Raw genomic sequence first — 20,372 nt, 5'->3', positions numbered from 1 at the left:
TAAGTGCATCCCAAGAAACATTATAACACAATAAAACAATGCAGTTCATGACCCCTTTAAAGCATATTAAAAACACCACAGAGACATATAAACAACATTAAAAAACTTGATTTTCACCACAGGGGGTCTTTAAACTTTGTAGATCATTGTAGCCTTTTTACAGCCTGTGTTTAAAAAAGTAAAATATTTAAAAAAGATATATATGATATGTCTGATATATCTACCTGTGTGATATACACATATGTATGTGTGTGTGTGTGTATATTATATATATATATATATATATATATATATATATATATATATATAAACACACACACACACACACACACACACACACACACACTAACGTTAAAAAAAAATTGAAGAAAATGTTTTTTTTTTGCAAGGGTGCATTAAATTGATCAAAATTGACAAATTTCTATTGTGAATGACTGGTCTTCTTTTGGCATTTCTATTGCAATAATCTCAAAGAATCGTGAATAAAAAAAAAAAAATAATAAAAAAAAAAAAGAATATTAATTTCCACAACAATATAATGCAGCACAACTGTTTTCAACACTGATAATCAGTATTAGAATGATTTCTGAAGGACTGTGCGAGTTCGAAAATCTCCCATTGTTTTACGTTGATGGAATGCTTTGAATACAAAAAGGTAAACTATGTTCACATATTTACATGCTGAATTGCAATTGTCTTCTATCGTAAATTATGCTTAAAAATACATTAAAAACTGATGTCAAAGTGCAATCATTTTGAACAGTCAAGGTGTTTTGTTTGTATGTTTATTTATCTTCATAGCTATTACTAGTTTATCACTACTCACTACAATTTAAAACAAAACATGAATAATTGAAACCTCAACTCTCCTAATTATTCAGTTTCAGCTGAAAATATATCATCCTGAGATTTAACACTAAATAGCCCCGCAGTAGATTCACCTTATATAATATAATATAATATAATATAATATAATATAATATAATATAATATAATATAATATAATATAATATAATATAATATAATATAATATAATTAATATAATATAATATAATATAATATAATATAATATAATATAATATAATATAATATAATATAATATAATATAACTAGGTCATAAAATAGCACATTCCCATATCTCTCATTGTGGCATAAACATTGTTGACCTCTTGAAATGAAGACCCCCAAAAATCATCATTTTAATTCTGTGGCTTTTTAGTCCATGCCATTTTGTACTTCTAAAAATTGACGATATAAATGATTAGCAGATACACTGAAATTTCACAAGTAATTATAAATAAATGTAACACATTAAGTTAAACATGAAATTATTGAAGTATAAAGACTGAAGTGTTTTCTTGTAAAACATACTCGGTAACACTTTAGAATAATGGTCCGTCATTAATAAGTAACTATGCAGGAAGTAATGCAGGGCTAATGAGTAGTACTACATTAACACTTCGGCTACTGCTATTAACTAATATAGAAACAAGCTTAACTAATCAGTAAGTAATATCAAATTTAGGACAAAGATAGTTCCTTATTAGCTAATCAATAATTAGAGAATGAGATTGGCATCATTAATAACTAATAGGTAACTATGACAAATTATAAAGAAGTACTAATTATTATTAAAGAATTACTGATTAATTACTAATCACAACATTAAAGTGTCTGAGATGTGAGCAATTGTCTTTTTTACTTTTAACGTGGTCATAAAATGCATAAATGCATCATTAATTTCTCAAGTGTTACCTAATCACTATGCAGGAACTACCAGTGATCAGGACCATTATTTTAAAGGCAAAAAACATCTTTTTCACTTTAAAATAATGGTCCAGATCACTAGTAGTTCTTGAAGATTGTCCTTTTTTTACACTCAACATGGTCATAAAATGCATCACTAATTACTCAAGTACCTAGTCATTCTTCAAGAACTACTAGTGATTATGAATATATTCAGAGTAAAAATGATGACTGATTACGTCCCAGACACACAATAATGTTCTTTACAATTTGTCCTTTGGTTATTAGTAGGGGTGTCACGAGATCTCACGAGACTAAAATGTGACGAGATTTCTTGTCGAGGCGAAAAGTAGTCTCGTGATATTGCCAGAGTGGTTAGGATGATTAGGAAAGAATATGCCACCGCTACGTTTACATTATGCCTCCACTGTCATTTTGCTTTGTATTTAAATACAAAACATTTAATTCAGTTGGATAACGGTCGCTGCCGCTCCATATTTACAGAGTACGTGCAATTGCGAAAGTGAAAGTAAACGCGAGCACGCATTCAAACGCAATTTCAATACCCTGCATTTTGAAAGCGTCTCCCTGATGAATACAAATGTAACCTGATCCAGCAAAAGGAGTCACAGTGACCCAAATTTCAAAATTGAGATTGTGTATCAATGGAAAGATGAGACAATAAGCTTTAAAATGATATTAGTGATGTCCGGTTCGCGAACGAATCGTTCTTTTTAACCGGTTCTTTTCAGTGAACCGTTTGAACCAGTTCACCAAATCGGTCTGAATCGTTCCAAACAGTTCGCATCTCCAGTAAGCAAACATGAATCCACAAATTACTATAGTTACTCACTTTTTGACGTGCCTGACACTACCTCTCGAAATAAACCAACATCCCGGAGTTATTCAGTTACTCCAACAGTACAGTGACTTAACCTGCTGTAAAGAGAGAACTGATGAAGATGGGCACGAGCTGCACGAGCGCACACGAACGAACATACACGGCCTGTCACGGTTCTCGTTCGTGAGTCAAGAACCAGTTGCAACGGTTTTCAGATCATCAGTACACAACCGAGAACCGCTTCTTCCGATTTGAGAACCGGTGAGCTGATGATACTGCACATGCGTTTAACTTTTCAAGTGAACAAAAAGCACATTAGTCAAGTTTTGTTGAACATCGGACAGTGTGATAATATAAAACTACTGAAAATATAACGTTTATTTTGCTTTTCCAAATACACCATAGCAGATTAATAGCACAAAATACTGTACATAATACTGTACATAATAAACTACATTCCAACATGAGCATAATATTTTGTACACAGATCAAACTAATGTTCAGAAATAGTTCTACAAATTGTTCTATATTAATATTATTTAAAAATCAGTATAGTCAAAGTTGTGCAGCTGTGCTTTCAAGTTTTTTTTTTTTTTATAAAGATTGAAAAAAAAAATAGATTTATCAAACTAAACATTTATTTGTTTCATAAATAATCCATGGACAGTTTCAATTTCTAAACAAGGTGATATAAATGACGTAACCAAACTACAGCGAGAGCAAACAGGCGACTCCTTTTGAATCGCTCTCGCGGTTCTCGAATCTCAATCTCGTTCTCGAGTAGAATCGGTTGCAGCGGTTTTTGGATCATCAGTACACAACCGAAGAACCGCTTCTTTCGGACGTGTCCGATTTGAGAACCGATGAGCCGTGCAGGGAATGATTCTGCGCATGCGTGATTCAGCGTGTGATCTGAAGCTACCGAACAGTAACATCACAGCACCGGCTAACCAGGACAACTCATGCTATGAGAGGACTCGAATGAGGGGCCAATCTGGCGAAACATAAGTTTATTTAATCATAATGTAAGAGGATCATGGTTTCTGTGCTGATGAAGACTAATTTATTCACTTTAGAACTGTAAAACTTTGTTTGCACATCACTGCCTGTATATGTGTTTGGATGCTTTAGATGCAAAACTAAATTGTAAGAAACGCTTCAGATTATAATGTTTTAGTTGATTGATGTTATGATTACTAACTTTATATATTTGAATCACTTGTTTTTTCAACCCGGCCCGGATGACGTCATTACGTCAGAGCGTAAAAGAACCGGTGAACCGTTTTTTTCAACCGGTTTATTGAATCAAACTGTCCGAAAGGACCAGTTCGCGAAAAAGAACCAAACTTCCCATCACTAAATGATATCCCAGTCAAAGTCATACCTTGAATGGTTTTAAAGATATACCCATTTGAATTATGGTTGTCTGCCCTCTTTTCAAATTGAAAACCTGAGAAAATCACTTTTAAAGGTTTTTGCCTGTTTTTTTGTTGATATCTTTCAAAATCCATTGCATTAAAAGGGATAAACTATTTATTTTACAGCTTAATTTGACCAAAGACATTTTTATATATATAAATGCTAAACCAAGCTGAAGCTCAAATTATTTGAAAGTATTTATTTGAATTAACACTTTAAGACCTGAAGGCTTTTTAGAGGTTTTTTTTTTTTTTTTTCCCTGAGCGACACACACAAAAGTAAAGACTCATAACTCCAAAACTGTAGCAAGGAGAGTCAAAAGGTAGGTATCATTTGATAGAAAAATTTAAAATTTTAAGAAAATATAAATTACATTACATTTGGACATTTTTGCTTGCTGAGAAACAGCTGACAAAAGACAAAAAAATATATATATACACTTTTTTTAAAATATTTTTTTTCTTTTTTTTTCTTTGACATGGAATAACTCAGGAACACAATAAGATCGCTAAATTTTTTTTTTTTTTTTTTTTGGTGATGCTCTCCTATATGTGACCTGCATCAGGTTCAAATTTCGTGGTGATAGCATAAAGAATAGTTTGAAAAATTGTGGTTAATTTTTTTCCGCAGCCAGGTGGCGCCAATGGGCGGTAAACTCCGGTTTAGAGGTGCTTCTCAGCACTCGTTAGGAGTTTTTCAAAATGGTTAGATGCATTAAAAAGATGATCTATTTTGTGTTATTCCACGTTGGAAAACGAACATGGATGGGTCCGGGAACATTGGATACACACTGCATCCCGGAGAGATGAGAGACATGTTTTCAGCCAAGTATGTTAAATCATTCCGTGTGTAATATCTTGTGATCAACGCAATATATTATATTGATTTTGGATTCATTTTAATCTTGAGAGTCTGCTTTAAATATTGATGTGCCATTTTTATGATCTGTGCATTTTTAATGAGGTTATGAGCACGTGAAATATACATACTTGTATTCAGTTAGCGGCTGTGCTGTTTTTGTTGAAAACGCATATTACTCAGACTCATTAGAGGGTGAAAACAACGCAACAGAAGCATGTTGGAGGCTTGATATTAAAGCTTAAAGTCTCTGGTTTTGTATGCAAAAATAATTTTTGTGCTACCTATATGGATTCAATTGTTTTGGCTTTTAAAGAGAGACACGCAAATGGGAGTTTTATTTTATAAGGCGCGCTAGTCTGACACGAGGATGGCTGGACCGATCGCGTGCCTGTCAGTCGAAACGGGGCTTCCCATTGTTACAAATCAGCGTTTAGGTCAGTGTGTTTACATTTCTAAGCTTTTTGATTGGTTCTATTCAACGTGTAACACCATATTTGCAGAGCAGAGATAATGACGTTTCAGGGGATACCGGGAAATGCTCATAAGTGACGAGAGGAGTTGAGAAGTTCATTTCCAGCGAATTTAGTAAAACCATGTCAAATTTAATAGCCATTTAAATACCTTTACTCAATTATCTGGACTATGAAACTTTGGGAGGTTATTTTTGAAAGTCTCGATTTTTTTCATTGTTTTTCCACATTATTGGCCCATATCTTAAAATAGAACGTTGCGACTTCCGACTCATTTCGCCAGGTCGGGTCACAAATATCTCTCAATATGAAAGCTATTTCAGGCTGGGCAATGTAGTTGTAACCATCTCTTAGCTCTTTAACAAATAAAAATTTGGTCTTATTTGCACTTTGAATATTGAGAGAATGCGATTATGGATGCACTTATTGTAAAGTGTTACCATAAAAATGAATAACAGTTTTCTCTTAATCTTATTAAGCACAAACAATAAGGTTCCATTTGTTAACATTAGTTAATGCACTGTGAACTATCATGAACTAATAATGAATGACTATTTTTATTAACTAACATAAACAAAGATTAATAAATACTGTAGCAAATATTGCTCATTGTTAGTTGATGTTGGTTAATACATTAATGTTAATAAATGAGACCGTATTGTAAAGTGTTAACATTTTTTTTTATACTGTTTTTATTTTCTATGATCAGTTTGTGGAAAGGAGTTCAGTTAAGAGGTCAAGAGTTGTAGAAGCTCATAAATCATGTACAGTAAGGTCTGAAGAGACTGAAATCATACAGAAGAGAAGTCAGTCAGTTGAGTTTGTGTCAAAACCTTTTACAGTGCTTGAGTATTATTGTCTTTTACTGCATATGATAATTCATCAGAAAGTAGAACTGAAATGACATTCATTACAGGATGATTAGTTAAAACATTTCAAATACACCTGCAGAATTTTTTTTTTTTTTTCCATTCATGTATTTCGCCATTGAGGATTTATTAAAAATAGTGTGTAAAAATCTTGTCTCATCTCGTGAACTCAATCTCGAGTCTTGTCTCGTCTCGTGAGATACCCGTCTTGTCATACCCTTAGTTAATAGTTATTAATGATGGTAATCTCAATAGGTAATTATTGATTAGCTAATAAGGAACTATCTTCTAAATTTGATATTATTTACTAATTAGTTAAGCTTTGTGACGAGCAGGGCGGGCGAGAGCCGTGAGGGAACGGCGCGAGGCCGGTGACGCGAGTGATAATGAGCGTCACCTGCGAGGCGTGCCGGCCTCGAGTCTCTCACGGAGGAGCTCCGGAGGCATAAAACGAGGAGCGACTACAATGAAAGACGAGAGAGGACCAGGCCTGGACTTTATTTTATGTTTTGTTATGTTTGTGTGGCCGGCAGACGTCCGCGAGGGTCTGCCGGCATTACTTTCGTTTTGTTCTTTGTTTATTTTACATTAAAAGTTACGTTCAATGTTCGCCGGTTCCCGCCTCCTTCTTCCCATATCTACTAACGTCGTTACATTGGTGGCGAAACCCGGGAGGAAGGAGGGACATGCTGTCGGAGAGCCCTCGCTGCTGAGGGGGATCGCGGTGCTGCGGAGTTCGGGCAGCGCGGGAGTGAAGACCGCGAGAGGCTGCCCGAAGCGGTGGTGCTGGAGCCTTGTGAAAGGTGGGATGGAGAGCTCGAGGCCGTGCCCCTGGGACGAGGTGGGGTGGCTGCCGTCCAAGAGGGAGCGGAGGAGTCGCCGCCGTTCGCCGTGGGCCGGAGCCTGCTGCCGTCCGCCATAAAGGGGAGGAGCAGGGAACGGGGGACTCGCTGCCGGCTGCCCTCAGTCGGAGGAGCCATCGCCGGCCGCCAGGAGGCGGTCGAGGATCGGGCCGTCCACCGAGCGTCCAGTGTCACCGCATGGCACCGCGAAGAAGAGCCTCTCGGCAGGCTGAGGACCAAGCGGCAGTGTGTCGGGGAACCGGACCAAGAATTTTTTTTTTTCTTTTTCCTCTCTCCCCTCTCTCGTCCTGTCGCTCCCCTTGCTTCCGTCTCCTTTCTCTCGTCTCGTCTGTCCTTACCCCCAGGTGCTGCGGCCGCCGAGACAGGCCCCGGGGGGAGTAGAGCGCAGTCTCGGAGGTACCCCCCGGCCTGCGAGGGGCGTTGGGGGTATGTGACGAGCAGGGCGGGCGAGAGCCGTGAGGGAACGGCGCGAGGCCGGTGACGCGAGTGATAATGAGCGTCACCTGCGAGGCGTGCCGGCCTCGAGTCTCTCACGGAGGAGCTCCGGAGGCATAAAACGAGGAGCGACTACAATGAAAGACGAGAGAGGACCAGGCCTGGACTTTATTTTATGTTTTGTTATGTTTGTGTGGCCGGCAGACGTCCGCGAGGGTCTGCCGGCATTACTTTCGTTTTGTTCTTTGTTTATTTTACATTAAAAGTTACGTTCAATGTTCGCCGGTTCCCGCCTCCTTCTTCCCATATCTACTAACGTCGTTACAAGCTTGTTTCCATATTAGTTAATAGCAATAGCTAAAGTGTTAATGTAGTACTACTCATCAGTCCTGCATTACTTCCTGCATAGTTACTTATTAATGACGGACCATTATTCTAAAGTGTTACCCATACACTCATGGGCAAGTCAAAATTTTTGTCCAATCAAATTACATCTCTATAAAATGAAAATGCCCTACCCCTAATACCAACTTCTGTTGACGAGCAAATCATGGCTCATAGCTGTGTAAATTAAAGGCTATTGGCTATTTAGAAAAAAGGGAAGGGGCTTTAATATAGTTTTCACCAAAACAACTTGTTTTAACAAGAAAGATATTAACACATGAATGAAAAATGCATATGTCAAGCAATTTCATGATGTTGTTAAAGAAGAAAAAAATCCATACATTAAAAAAAAAAAAAAAAAAGGTTTATATGAGTATTGCGGCTAAGTAAGTGTTCCTATCAAAGCAATCATGAATGGCAACGGTCCCAATCCTTTCAATCTAGTTCTTGTAATGGTATTTTGTGATGGTGGTGATGGTGGAAGGGTTGTCACTGTGAGTTTAGGGTCATAATCAGAAATCCTGGAGTGACAATTCCAGGCTCCCTGCTGTTAGAGAGCCATCTACTACATAACACAATAAGCACCCAAACAAACAAACCCAGTCGGAGGTCACAGCAGAGGCCTGGGCACCAGCTGTGAGTCTAATGGCCAAATTAAAACTAAACCAAGAGACTGAAATGCCACATGATAAGGCCGAGAGGAATCGCTTTGTGCACAGTTTGATCCAATTACGGGCTGGGCCAAGAATGTCAGATTCCTGCTAGCTCATATGCTAACGTCCGAGTAGCAGCATGTGGAGAAAGTTTGATGTATGAAAAGTTCGGCCTCTCTCTTTTTTTTTTTTGAGGCGAATGTAGTTTAGAGTAGCTCTTTAGTGGTAAGTCATGATTCAACAATGAGTTGCATGTAAGTTATGATAATTATGCAAATGCTAACCTTGTAATCATATATTTAAAATATCAAAGATAACAAAACATGACAAAACCTAACAAGATAATGTGGCCATGATTTCAGAATTTATTCCCGCAACTATAAGAGCAACTAAAACAATACAACGAATTAGTAACATGTCCTCAATGTAATTAAAATGATCAAATAAATTTGTACAGCTGGCCATGATTGAACGAAAACAATGGATGTAATTAGTATAACTTGGCCATGATTTAAATAAAGGCAAGCTCACACTACATGACTTTTGGCTGGATTTTGCTCTCACACATTTCCAAGTCTACAACAAAACCCCCACCACAAACGCTGTGTGCGATGTGTTTGATATTTTTGCCAAATAATCTTGTAGTGTGTGTGATAACAAAAGCCTTGTTGTGTGAGCACCATAGAGATTCAGGTAGTCCTATAGTGTGAGCGTGCCACAAAATGATAGAACAAATTCATACAACATGGCTACAGTTTGATGGATCATGGAAAACTATTAGCACAACTTTGTAAAAGAAAATATATACCTGGCTTCTTTACACAAGTTTGCTAATATGTTTGCTCACTGGATAAAATTTGGGTTTCCGAAGCAAAACCTGTTGACCTTAGGTTTAAAGGCTGTGCACTGTTATTGGAAAACTTTAAAACCAGTATATATTCTAGTAGCTAAACTGTAGGACTGACATTTCTATGATTAACCTTGCATCATACTCTAGCATCTCTAGGCTATTTCCTAAGTGCTCGTCACATTGGAGCACTTGGGCTATTGGTGAAGAGATATCTTTGCTGACAGGCTGCCAGCTAGATTTCACCACAAGTTACCTGACTGGTGAACGAGTGGCTATTGCACTGCACAGCTATGGGGGTGTTGGTTTCATAGCAATAATTCAAGTTAAGATTGGATATTAACTTAACCCTCAGGTTCTGTTTATGCTTTGAAAGGCCTCAAGCATCGACCAACTTTTTTCTAATTTGACGAAGATGGATTATAAACAATGTTGGAGATTCATGATACATGCTTTTATCTGGGGACGACAGGTACAGAACATTAGTAGTGTTTCCTAAGGCAAGAATCATTATTACCATTAAGCATACTGAGGGTTAGTGATCTGAGCAACACATACAGCTTAGCAACCATGTAGCAATTAAATAAAGCTCCCTTAACAACGGCACAGTTATTAATCAATACAGTTCAAATGGACAGCAACACCTTTCTAAAACATGCATGTCAACTTCATGGAAAAGCTTTAGTAATATTTTTTGAGTATCAATTATGTATACTAGTGTTAGTGTTATTTAGTATTAATATTTTTAATTAGATTTTATTTTTATATTTAATATACATACCCAAAATACCAGACAATGTTAATAGGAACATGAAGGTTAAACTCAGGGACATAAGATAAATAAATAAATAAATAAAGTGGTAGGTGCGCAGTATAAACCTTTTCAGCTTGGTTCATGAATATTAAATAGGTGATGTAACTTTTGCCCAGTAGCCCTAACCGATTTGCCAAACGGCAGTTAAGTGGGTGTTAGCTATAGGAGGATTATTGCTTATCGCTTGTACATTCATTCAGTTTACTGCTGATGCAATTGGTTGGCAGAAGCTTCTTGGTCTTGAAGTCTCTGCTTCCCATGACTAACTGCATTTTTTTTTGTCATTGTAACATGGCCACAATAAAAGAAACTCTTAGAATATATGTTTTTATATGCGTGCCGACACCTCTAGTTAAATCATAGCTTGTTTTGTCTAGGCGGCATGTTTAGTCTTCTGTATGGCATAAATAAAAACATGACACTTCAGTACATCAGGTTCTGTACACCAACACTCATCAGATCAAAGACAACCATCTGAATTGCTTCCAGCTTCATGTCTATCCACAAAGACAACATCGTTTCACTTCAAAAAAAAGGAAAGGTGAACGAAAACCATGGAGTTGTGAATTTCTTGCAAGCACCTGTTCTTGCAGGGGTGCCTGTGGTAAGACAAACTCCTGATTTGACTGCAGCTTGTGGCAACACTACATTCAATTGTTTTCACAGGTCTTTTTCGAAGAGCACAATAAAGCTGTAAGTGTGGTGCTTTCCCTGACGAGTGCCTTTCAAATTGTTCCATCAGTGCTGTGAAATGCAGGGGCAATTGCTCGACCCGGCAAAGCACCGCTCGACACACTTATCAGCAAATGGCAAACCGCACAAGCAGAGAGATGCTATCATAACATGGTGGATACCTGGAAAATACATTGCACTATGTGACACAATTTAGATTTGCAGAGTTGCATCACACGGATTAACTGGCGGGCGGAGTGAAGATGTAAATATGGAATTATCAAGGATAGCATTTTCCAGAAGGGAAAACCACTTGTTTAAACACAAGATAAGCTGGAGATGGTTGGGACTGAGAGTATTTTTTCTTCCAAGCAGAAAGTATTTTTATTACAGCATTGTTTGTTCAAATACATACACATACATTTTGTCACCATTTGCTCACATCATGTCTCTCTCTCTCTCTCTCTCTCTCTCTCTCTCTCTCTCTTTCTTTCTAACAATAAAATAGATATGTAGAATTTGCACTCTTATTTCCCATATAAGGGCAAAAATACAAATGACACTTTATATTATTATTATTATTATTATTATTTTAAAGGGGTTAGCTTTAACTAAAACCACTGAAACAAAATGAAATAACAAAACTTAAACATTTTATATCAGCACTGTAAAAAATTATTTTCATGATTTATCACATTTTTTCTTTTGTCAGATCAACTTAGATAATTAATGTGGTTCAGATAACATAATATTTTGAGTTTCTGTTGATTAAACCAATCGCCTTCATTGTATTAACTTACATTTTTAATTTCAATCAACTCAAAGTTTTATGGCAACCAGGTAACTTGCCTTTTTTTTTAAGTTAAAGCAACATGTTTTATACAGTGTAGTTGCCAAGGCAACATTTATCATTTTCATTTAGTAGGTTGAAGTACTAAAATAACTAAAAATAAACTAAAACTTACAAACTATGCACACATAAAAACAACAAAAACACTACTAAAACTTTAATTAAAATGAAAACAAAATATAAAAATAACATGTAATTCAAAATATTAACACAAATATAACAGTATGAGTTTTTTTAAAACAGTATTTCTATTAAGTTTTTTTAATTTTAACACTTCAACTTTTTTGAAATGTTTGAAATTTGAAATGTTGTCCTGGGAGCTAAATTGAAATAAAATGTGTAAGTTTCTCATCTAATATTTATATTTCATTTTATTTTATTTGTTCAACTATTGTAGTTTTGACATTTTTTTTTAATATTTTTAGTTAACAATAACAATTTATGGCACTACATACAAAGTGTTTTGAAGTCGAATGATAGCTTGGTGTGAAGAAAAGCGCTGTTTTTTTTTTTGTTTTTTTTTTTTGTTTTTTTTAATCTCACAAATCTCATTCACAGTTGAGTTAAAATAAATGTGGACATGCTGGGCCAGGCTTGATGTCAATGTCGCTAAGAAACACAGACTTTGAAATATTAGGCTGAGTAAAAGATGACAGAGTTTTCTTTTTGTTTTTTGTTTTTCTTTTTGTGAATTATTCCTTTAATGCAACAACAACAGGAAGTTTCTTTGTCATGGAGAGTTTTGCACCTCAAGGCTTTTTTCTCCATAGAGGATTCATCTCTCCATACATGCCCCTTCCATCTACAGTGCTCATTATATCATTAGTTTATGTCTGCCACAAAATATAACACCATTGGGCCTTTCATTTATTAATCTGGCACTGAGATCAACCCCATGGCAGGGCTAGATGGAAAAGCTTGCCAGCTGGGTCAGTCTGTGTCCAGGCCTCTGGCTGGGTTCACAATCTCCAGTGAACAAAACGAATCTGCTCGGAAGCCTTTAGACACTGTTGTGCTCGGTTCTGTCTCCATGCGCACCAAGCACCATCGCTATCAAACGTGACACAGTTTCGAAGACACCGGGGAGATGATTTTCTATTATTAGAGCGATGTTCCTTCCATCTATTCAACCTGACATTACTCTGAACCGGAATACATTGCAAGCTCCAAAGAACTTTGCTTGTGCAATCAAATAAAAATAGGGTGTTTCTTCAACTGTGGGATCTTTTGGGCTTGTGGAATGAATTTACACTTTCCATGCTCTCATTAGTTTAATTTGATCTAAAAAAATACATGTGTACATTTTCCTCAATCCTTGGACGAAATCCAGTCATTTCAATAGGAATCTGTGCAATTTGGAATATTGCATGATTTCCCCACACAGAATTCGCAATGGGTTCAAGTTGGTTACCTGGAATTTTAAACAAAATTTGCTAACGTGACCACACCAAAATTTCTACCAGAGTGTCATTTCCACTACAGTAATAACATCCTGTGTTGGACATGACACTTTCCACAATTTTTAAATAAAATGTCTAACTTCTTTGTCCAATTTTTTATTTATTTATTTATTTATTTTGTGTGTATGTGTGTGTGTGTGTGTGTGTGTGTGTGTGTGTATCCTAAACATACACAACAAAATAATATTTTCATATATATATATATATATATATATATATATATATATATATATATATATATATATATATATATATATATATATATATATTATATTATATATTACATATTATATATTATATATTACATATTATATATTATATATTACATATTATATATTATATATTACATATTATATATTATATATTACATATTATATATTATATATTACATATATATATATATATATATATATATATATATATATATATATATATATACACACACACACACAAAATGGAAATATCGCCACAACTAGAGTCATAATTTGTCTAAAAAGTTATATTAATAATTTTCACACTATAAATATTGAAAGAGTTTATCATTGTTTCAACTGTTTTGTTAATAGTTTATGACATATTTTCATAGTTAAGATATCAAATCTGGGTCTGAGACAAGGGAAAAATGATCATATCTGAAATTAAACCTATTTGAAAAGTAGCAAAAAAAAAATAATAATGATGTTCTAAAAAGTTTCCACGGCACCTTCCATGGAATTAACAATTTTATTTATAGTCACAAAAGATTTCAATTTCAGATCAAAGTTATTTTCATCTTTCTATTCATCAAAGAATCCTGATCACAGTTTCCACAAAAATATGAAGCAGCTCATCTGTTTTTTTTTTTAAAACATTGATAAATGTTTCTTGAGCAGCAAATCAGCATATTAGAATGTTTCTGAAGGATCATGTGACACTGAAGACTGGAGTAATGATGTTGAAAATTCAGCTGTGATTTTTATAGATGCACCTTTTGTGAGCATAAAAAAAAAACTTCCTTCAAAAAATATTAAAAGATCTTACTGACCTCAAACATTTGAATGGAAGTGTTTAACAAAAACAGCGAAAAAAAATCTTAATTGAATTCTTAAAGTCTAAATCAACACACAAACTGCCTGAAACAACTCTAAATGTACAGCGCAGACTTACATTTAGAATTCTGACATTTAAATTATTATGAGAAATTTTGACACTTGAAGAATAAGACTTGGCACCCCATCACCAGAATCACTGAGTCCACATGACGCCAGTCTACTGGTCTATGTCACACAACAATGAGAGATGTTGGTGTTCCCTGGATATCATTAGCATAATCGTCCCCAAAAAACAATCAATCATGCTGCAATCTTACCCAAAATAGTGGCTCTTTTTGGCAGGATGGTGACAGCGCCAACTGCGGCATCCTCGAGGCCTTGAATAGGGCTGTTCTTGGCTCCCCAGCTATCCGACCCAATCCAAAGGAAATGGCCCACTTTATCCGCTCTTTTACTGGCATTAAGGATCCCCCTGCGAACATTCCCACACATAGAACCATTACCATGACATTGAGGCCCTCTGTGACTCTTTAGGAGAGCAGGAGAGCAATTGTAATAGCATCCAGATTGAATTGCTATTGAGAATAAAATACAAAATAGCAATTTTGAATCAGTTGGCTGATTGATGACATGTTGATGTCATTAATCAATACCCCTAGCGGCTGAGCTTATCCAGCAAACATGATATAAACCCCTGAAGTGCACCCTTGAGTTTTATCTAAGTAATAGCTTTCAGGCCAGTAGAGTATTGACTTCTTGTCATCAAGAACTTTTACATTGTTATTTTTGGAGCTCAAAAGGGAGCAATTAATTGTTTGAAAATTGAATTTATTCTTGCAATTTCTGCTTCCTCTTCCTCGGCTGGCAATGCTGTCAACAGCTTACCGAATATCTTCGTCGTAAGCAAAAATAATGACTGCCCGGGCATGACGTGTCTCCAGCAGCTGTCGGATAATCTTGTCAAAATCAGCCTGCTTGTGGTCATGAGGGATCTTCAGGGACTGAGCGATGCAGATTCCACCTAGAGAAAGAAAAGAAAGAGGCATGAGGGAAGCCAATGATGCCTTAAAAAATGGAAGTACATTCCTCTAACGTTAGCGTACGGTTCTTAATCAGTTTGTTTGTTTGTTTGTTTGTTTTGTACCAAATAATAACATTCCAAGAATGTTCTGTTTAGGTTCTTTTTGTAGCCAAAATTAACCTTTTATTTTTTTTTTAATGACAACCTAAAGAGAACCTGTACAGAATGCTATTTATTGGTTATTTGTAGGTTTTATTTTTTATTTAATATTTACCATAAACTAACCTTCCCAGAACAATGTATATAGAAAATTAAGATACATAAAATTGCGTCCATATCTACTGAAGACGCCTGACCTAGATTACTTTCTTCTCTGCAAATTTGTGATGAACGTCTCAGGGGAAAGGTCTTTAACAGCACTGCAAATGAAAAGTATTAGGACATTTCAAAATCCATCAACAGTTCAGCAGGTTTTGAGTCAGATAGAAATGAAATATGTCACTCTCTTATATCAACCCATTTTCAAGATATTTGTCCATTTGATATATGACTTTTCTATGAGATAGACAGGATCACTCTGCTTAGGAACAACAAAATTCAAAGCTTTTTAGCAGAGATGTAAGGGAAAGTGAAATACAGCTTCCTCTTTTTTATATGCAGTTGATGACGAGTCCAAATCTCCCTGGTGATTTATTAGACGGCCAACATCAATATCTGGGTCCGTGCCCGCTGCCCTGGAGTGGAGCTTTTATGAGCTTGGCATCAGAAGATTGGAAATGCGATAAAAAGGGACAGACAAACGATGTAAACCCATCGCAGTCACTTCAGTACACTGCCTTTTCTGGAAAGAGAGGCGCCAAAGTTGGCATCACTCCACGTTTGTCCCGATGAAATCCCACAGCGGTGCTCTTCTGTTCCCGTTCATTGCACAGTGAATTCAGCCATGGGAATTTTTCCCATTATCTCAAATATTCATTGGGGAACCTCATACTGTTCTGACATTCTAAGATAGATGACTCCCATTGAACAGCATGAATGTCAGAATAGGGGTTGTTTATTGCGATTCAAATGTGTTACATGAATGCAAGAACACTTTCACAAATGCTAATGTGGTCTACATGGGTCATCCAAAATACTTTTTTTTTTACTCACAAATTGGTTTGTGTGAATCATGAAAAGGAATAATGACAGGCTGATTCAGCAATTGGTTAGAGTGATTCAAACAGACTAACACAGGAGTACATGAATCCCTTTAACTGACTGATTAAAAGAAGTAGCTTTTTTTCATTTCACTTAGCATTCCCCTGGCCTTTTAACTCTTTACATTACACTAATTCAAACTGCAAAATTACAAGTAAAAATTATTTTCTTTATCTTTGTTGTATTTGTTTCATAATTTGTAAATTATGAAAAAGAATAATGGCACTGACACATTCAGTAACTGATTCATTATAACTTACTTGAGAATACACAAATCCGCCTTAATCAACTGATGAAAAGAAGCGGTTAATATGAGTCACTTGTTTGTGAATCAGACTTTACTGGTCTTGTGGTATGTTTCTTTTTAGTCAGCATTTTATTTAGCATTTTCCCGCCCTTTTAACTGAGTATATTGCATTAATTCAAAAATCAGGTAAAATATTATTATTATTATTATTTTTAGTTGTAAAATAGCTATGATTTATCTTTCTTTCAAACATCAGATTGTGTGAATCATGAAAAAGAATAATGACTGACAATTTCAGTGACTGATTCATTACAGTGATTCGAACTAACTTGGCAGTACATGACTCCTTTTGGAGCTGAAATAATTAAAAGAATCAACTCGAGTCAATTGTTCATGAATGAGACTGTACTTGTTTTGCGATTCTTTTTTAAGCCCACAAACACCTTTTATTTTATTATGCTTTCCCCACACTTTTTACTCATTACATTCCATTAATACAGAATGCAGGCAGGTAAAATATTCTTTCTTTATTATAAAATATGATTTATTTATCTTTGCTTTGCTGTAAATCATGAAAAAAAATGACACTGACAGATTCAGTGACTGATTCGTTAATTTGATTCAAACAAACTAACTCGGGAGTACATGATTCTTTTCGACCATTTTACAAATTCAACAATACAATACAAATAACAAATTCAATGCAGAAATCACAAGTCAGATAAGAAATGCATAGACAATGATCTTACACTAAAGTCAGACAATTTTACACACTGACATGACCGAAACAGACTTGCTACGAGTGTTACAGAGAAAACATCAAGGTATGATGGATATGTCATTTCCTGCTGTACTGTACCACATCAGATTAACCAGCTACACCTTGAAAGGAAGTCCAAAATCGGAACCTTTCCGGCCTTTCGAGTTGAGTTAATGTGATTTAATTGATCTGTCAACTAATGTTAACTGACCAATTAGGATCTTCCAGAAGCATGTCACCAAGTGGCAAGACTCGCAGTAAATTGACACGGACAGGCCTTGCAGACACCAATTATAATTAAATCCCTCTTAACCATGGGTTTCAATCCCAATGTGTCTTAGAAAGTACACAATGCATGCTGACAATGTATGCAGTATGAATCACCAAAGCGTATACAGCCTATATTTTCCCTACACAGCATGCCATGAAATCTCTGAAATGTAATCCAAGCATTGTTTATGGGTCTCTCTCTTTGTCTTTTCACCAACACTGGCGTTCTTCTGAGTCTAGATATTTTTAAGTGTGTTGGTATGTCATCATTGTTAAACCTCTGTATATCCCTGTCACTAATTTCAGCCCTAAAATATCCCTTTGGGCAGTTTTAAAAATTAAACCCCCGTTACTTCAATGCAAACTCCATTAAGCCTTGAAATAAAATACCTTTATGTCCTATCCACCTGGACACATTTACATTTGTATGTATCTAAAGCGAATCACTGTACAGTACATTCAAGCTTTACATTTTATCAGTATTTGCAAGCCTGGGACCCTGACAATGCAAAAGCAGTTTCTGTGCTGAAGTTGATGGAAAAATAAAATGTAGAATTCTGTGCAATGGATTTAAACATGGTGCAATGTGTGCAACAGAGTTGTAAAATAGCTGAAATACACACATCTGTGAGTGACTATCAATTAAATATAAATTCTATTTTGTTATTTTGATTGTTAAGTTAATTATCAATAATAATAATAATAATAATAATAATAATGTGATTTGAGTCATGCTAAAGAAAACCATTTAACTTTGGTAAATTCAAAGCCTCTAAAACACATCTTATGGCTTTTTATATAATAATAATTGTTATTGTTATTATTATTATTATTATTATTATTAAGACAATAAAAGCTGTAGCTGTTTTTGTTGTTATTATTACTATATGTCATTGGCCTGGTTTCACAGACAGGGCTAAGATTAAGCCAGGATTTAAGTAGCATTCAAGTAGCTTTTATAAACATGCCTTAGAGAAAGACATGAGAACAAAACAATAGCACTGACTATTTTAAGATATGACATATCTTTAATATTTGATGTCAATGCAAGTTTCTTTCAGTTAAAAAAGCTCAAACATGCATTTTAGTCTGGGGCTAGGTTTAAACCTTGTCTTTGAACTGGGGCATTATGCATTGAACATTGGTTCCTTGTATGCTGCCATTGTATTATAAGCAATAAGCACAGGGATTTTGTCAGAATTAAAAGGTTAAGCACTTCACTTCCAGTCATGACTAATAACCTTCCTTAACAAAATCGCTGTCAAATGTTTTGTCAGTTAATTAAAAAAATGTGTCATCTATAATGGTATTCATTTAATATCACTGAATAAACCTATATAGCTTCAGCGGATCACACGAATAATAGTAAATTTAAGGGTCAGCTCAGGTAAATCTCTGCACATTCACTTTTTACGGTGCATGTTCTTAGCTCGAAGCTTGCCTCAAATTTAAATGTCGCTCAAAGGAGATAAAAGTGAACAGATCCGTTAAAGTAAAACCAGGTTTAGTTGAAGGACTCTGACATTTCTCAAGGCCAATACTGTTATTCACATCCATAAAGCCGAATGTCACTCCTCTAACAGACTGCAGTGGCTTGACCTGGATCTAATTCCTAATCTTGTCCTGTCTGAAATGACCACCGTAATCCAGGGCAAACCTCAAGACATAAGGATTTTCTCAAAGGAGAACCTTTTAAATCCAAGTTCCCTTGAAGTACTGATGAGCTTTTTACATATAACAAACAGACATAATAGACATAACAAACGTACAAATCATGTATCAATTAGACAACTGCCTCGATACAATTTCGTGATCATTCATATGTTAAAACCTGTAAATCTATGTGTTTATATCAACATATTTTCTGCTTCGTTACAAACCAACATACTAAATTCTAAATTGTGCATGTCATCATTCGAAGAGCGTGAACAGAACACCGTTTTGATGAACAGCCTCTGGTAATTTGTTCTTTGGAGATTGTTGATGCCTCGTCTTTTCATCATGGTGCTTCAACAGCCATCAGAGACACTCAGTGAAATAAATGTTTGAGATTCAAGACACTTCCTGTCATTAGGGGGTAATTTATGCTACATGAATGTGGAGAGGTCTGTTTAAACGAAACACGAAAATGAGGCTTGTCGTCAACATGCAATCAGACGCTCGGAAGCAGGTGGATTCACTGTGGAGATCGCAACCAAGATGATGCGCAATGCAAAAAGTGATTTTCTTACTCAGTATTTTTTTTTTTTTTTTTTACAGTATTTTCCACCTTGAAATTATACGGTTCTATCTGCATTCTGAGCAGTTTTGGGATATTGAGCTTGACAAAATCAATTTGACAAAAATGTCAGACAGAACCTTATATTTCCAAAGTAGGGGAACATGTTCATCTAAACATTCTTAAATCAAGATACATTAAATCAAGATACATTTATTTGAGAAGCAAAATTACTTAATTTTTTCAGAAAACAGGACTTTTGACCATTCATTTACACAATGTTTACACAATGTTAACAGTGTTTTGGGAGCCTGAAAATGCAAACTTTTGAAAACAGAATTCAACGTGCACGTTTTTGAAAACAATATCATTGTCTATATAATGAAAGTCAATGGAGTCCAATGTTGTTTTTGGTCCCTATTGACTTTCACTGCATGGGCA

At 35.5% G+C, this 20,372-nt stretch overlaps 1 protein-coding gene across 1 annotated transcript in view; it reads right to left on the bottom strand.

Moving 5' to 3' along the window:
• Positions 1–20,372, bottom strand: part of grm7 (glutamate metabotropic receptor 7) — a 253,251-nt gene that overhangs the window by 125,039 nt on the left and 107,840 nt on the right. Inside the window, exons 3-4 of the mRNA XM_067398520.1 lie at positions 15,101–15,236; positions 14,533–14,687 (exon numbers count right to left, since the gene is read on the bottom strand). Of these exons, the coding sequence (XP_067254621.1) occupies positions 14,533–14,687; positions 15,101–15,236 (291 nt within the window). The remainder of the gene's footprint in view (positions 1–14,532; positions 14,688–15,100; positions 15,237–20,372) is intronic.

This window comes from Chanodichthys erythropterus, chromosome 10 (assembly GCF_024489055.1).
Source record: "Chanodichthys erythropterus isolate Z2021 chromosome 10, ASM2448905v1, whole genome shotgun sequence".
Lineage (NCBI taxonomy): Eukaryota > Metazoa > Chordata > Actinopteri > Cypriniformes > Xenocyprididae > Chanodichthys > Chanodichthys erythropterus.
This window is presented reverse-complemented; position numbering and strand designations above follow the sequence as displayed.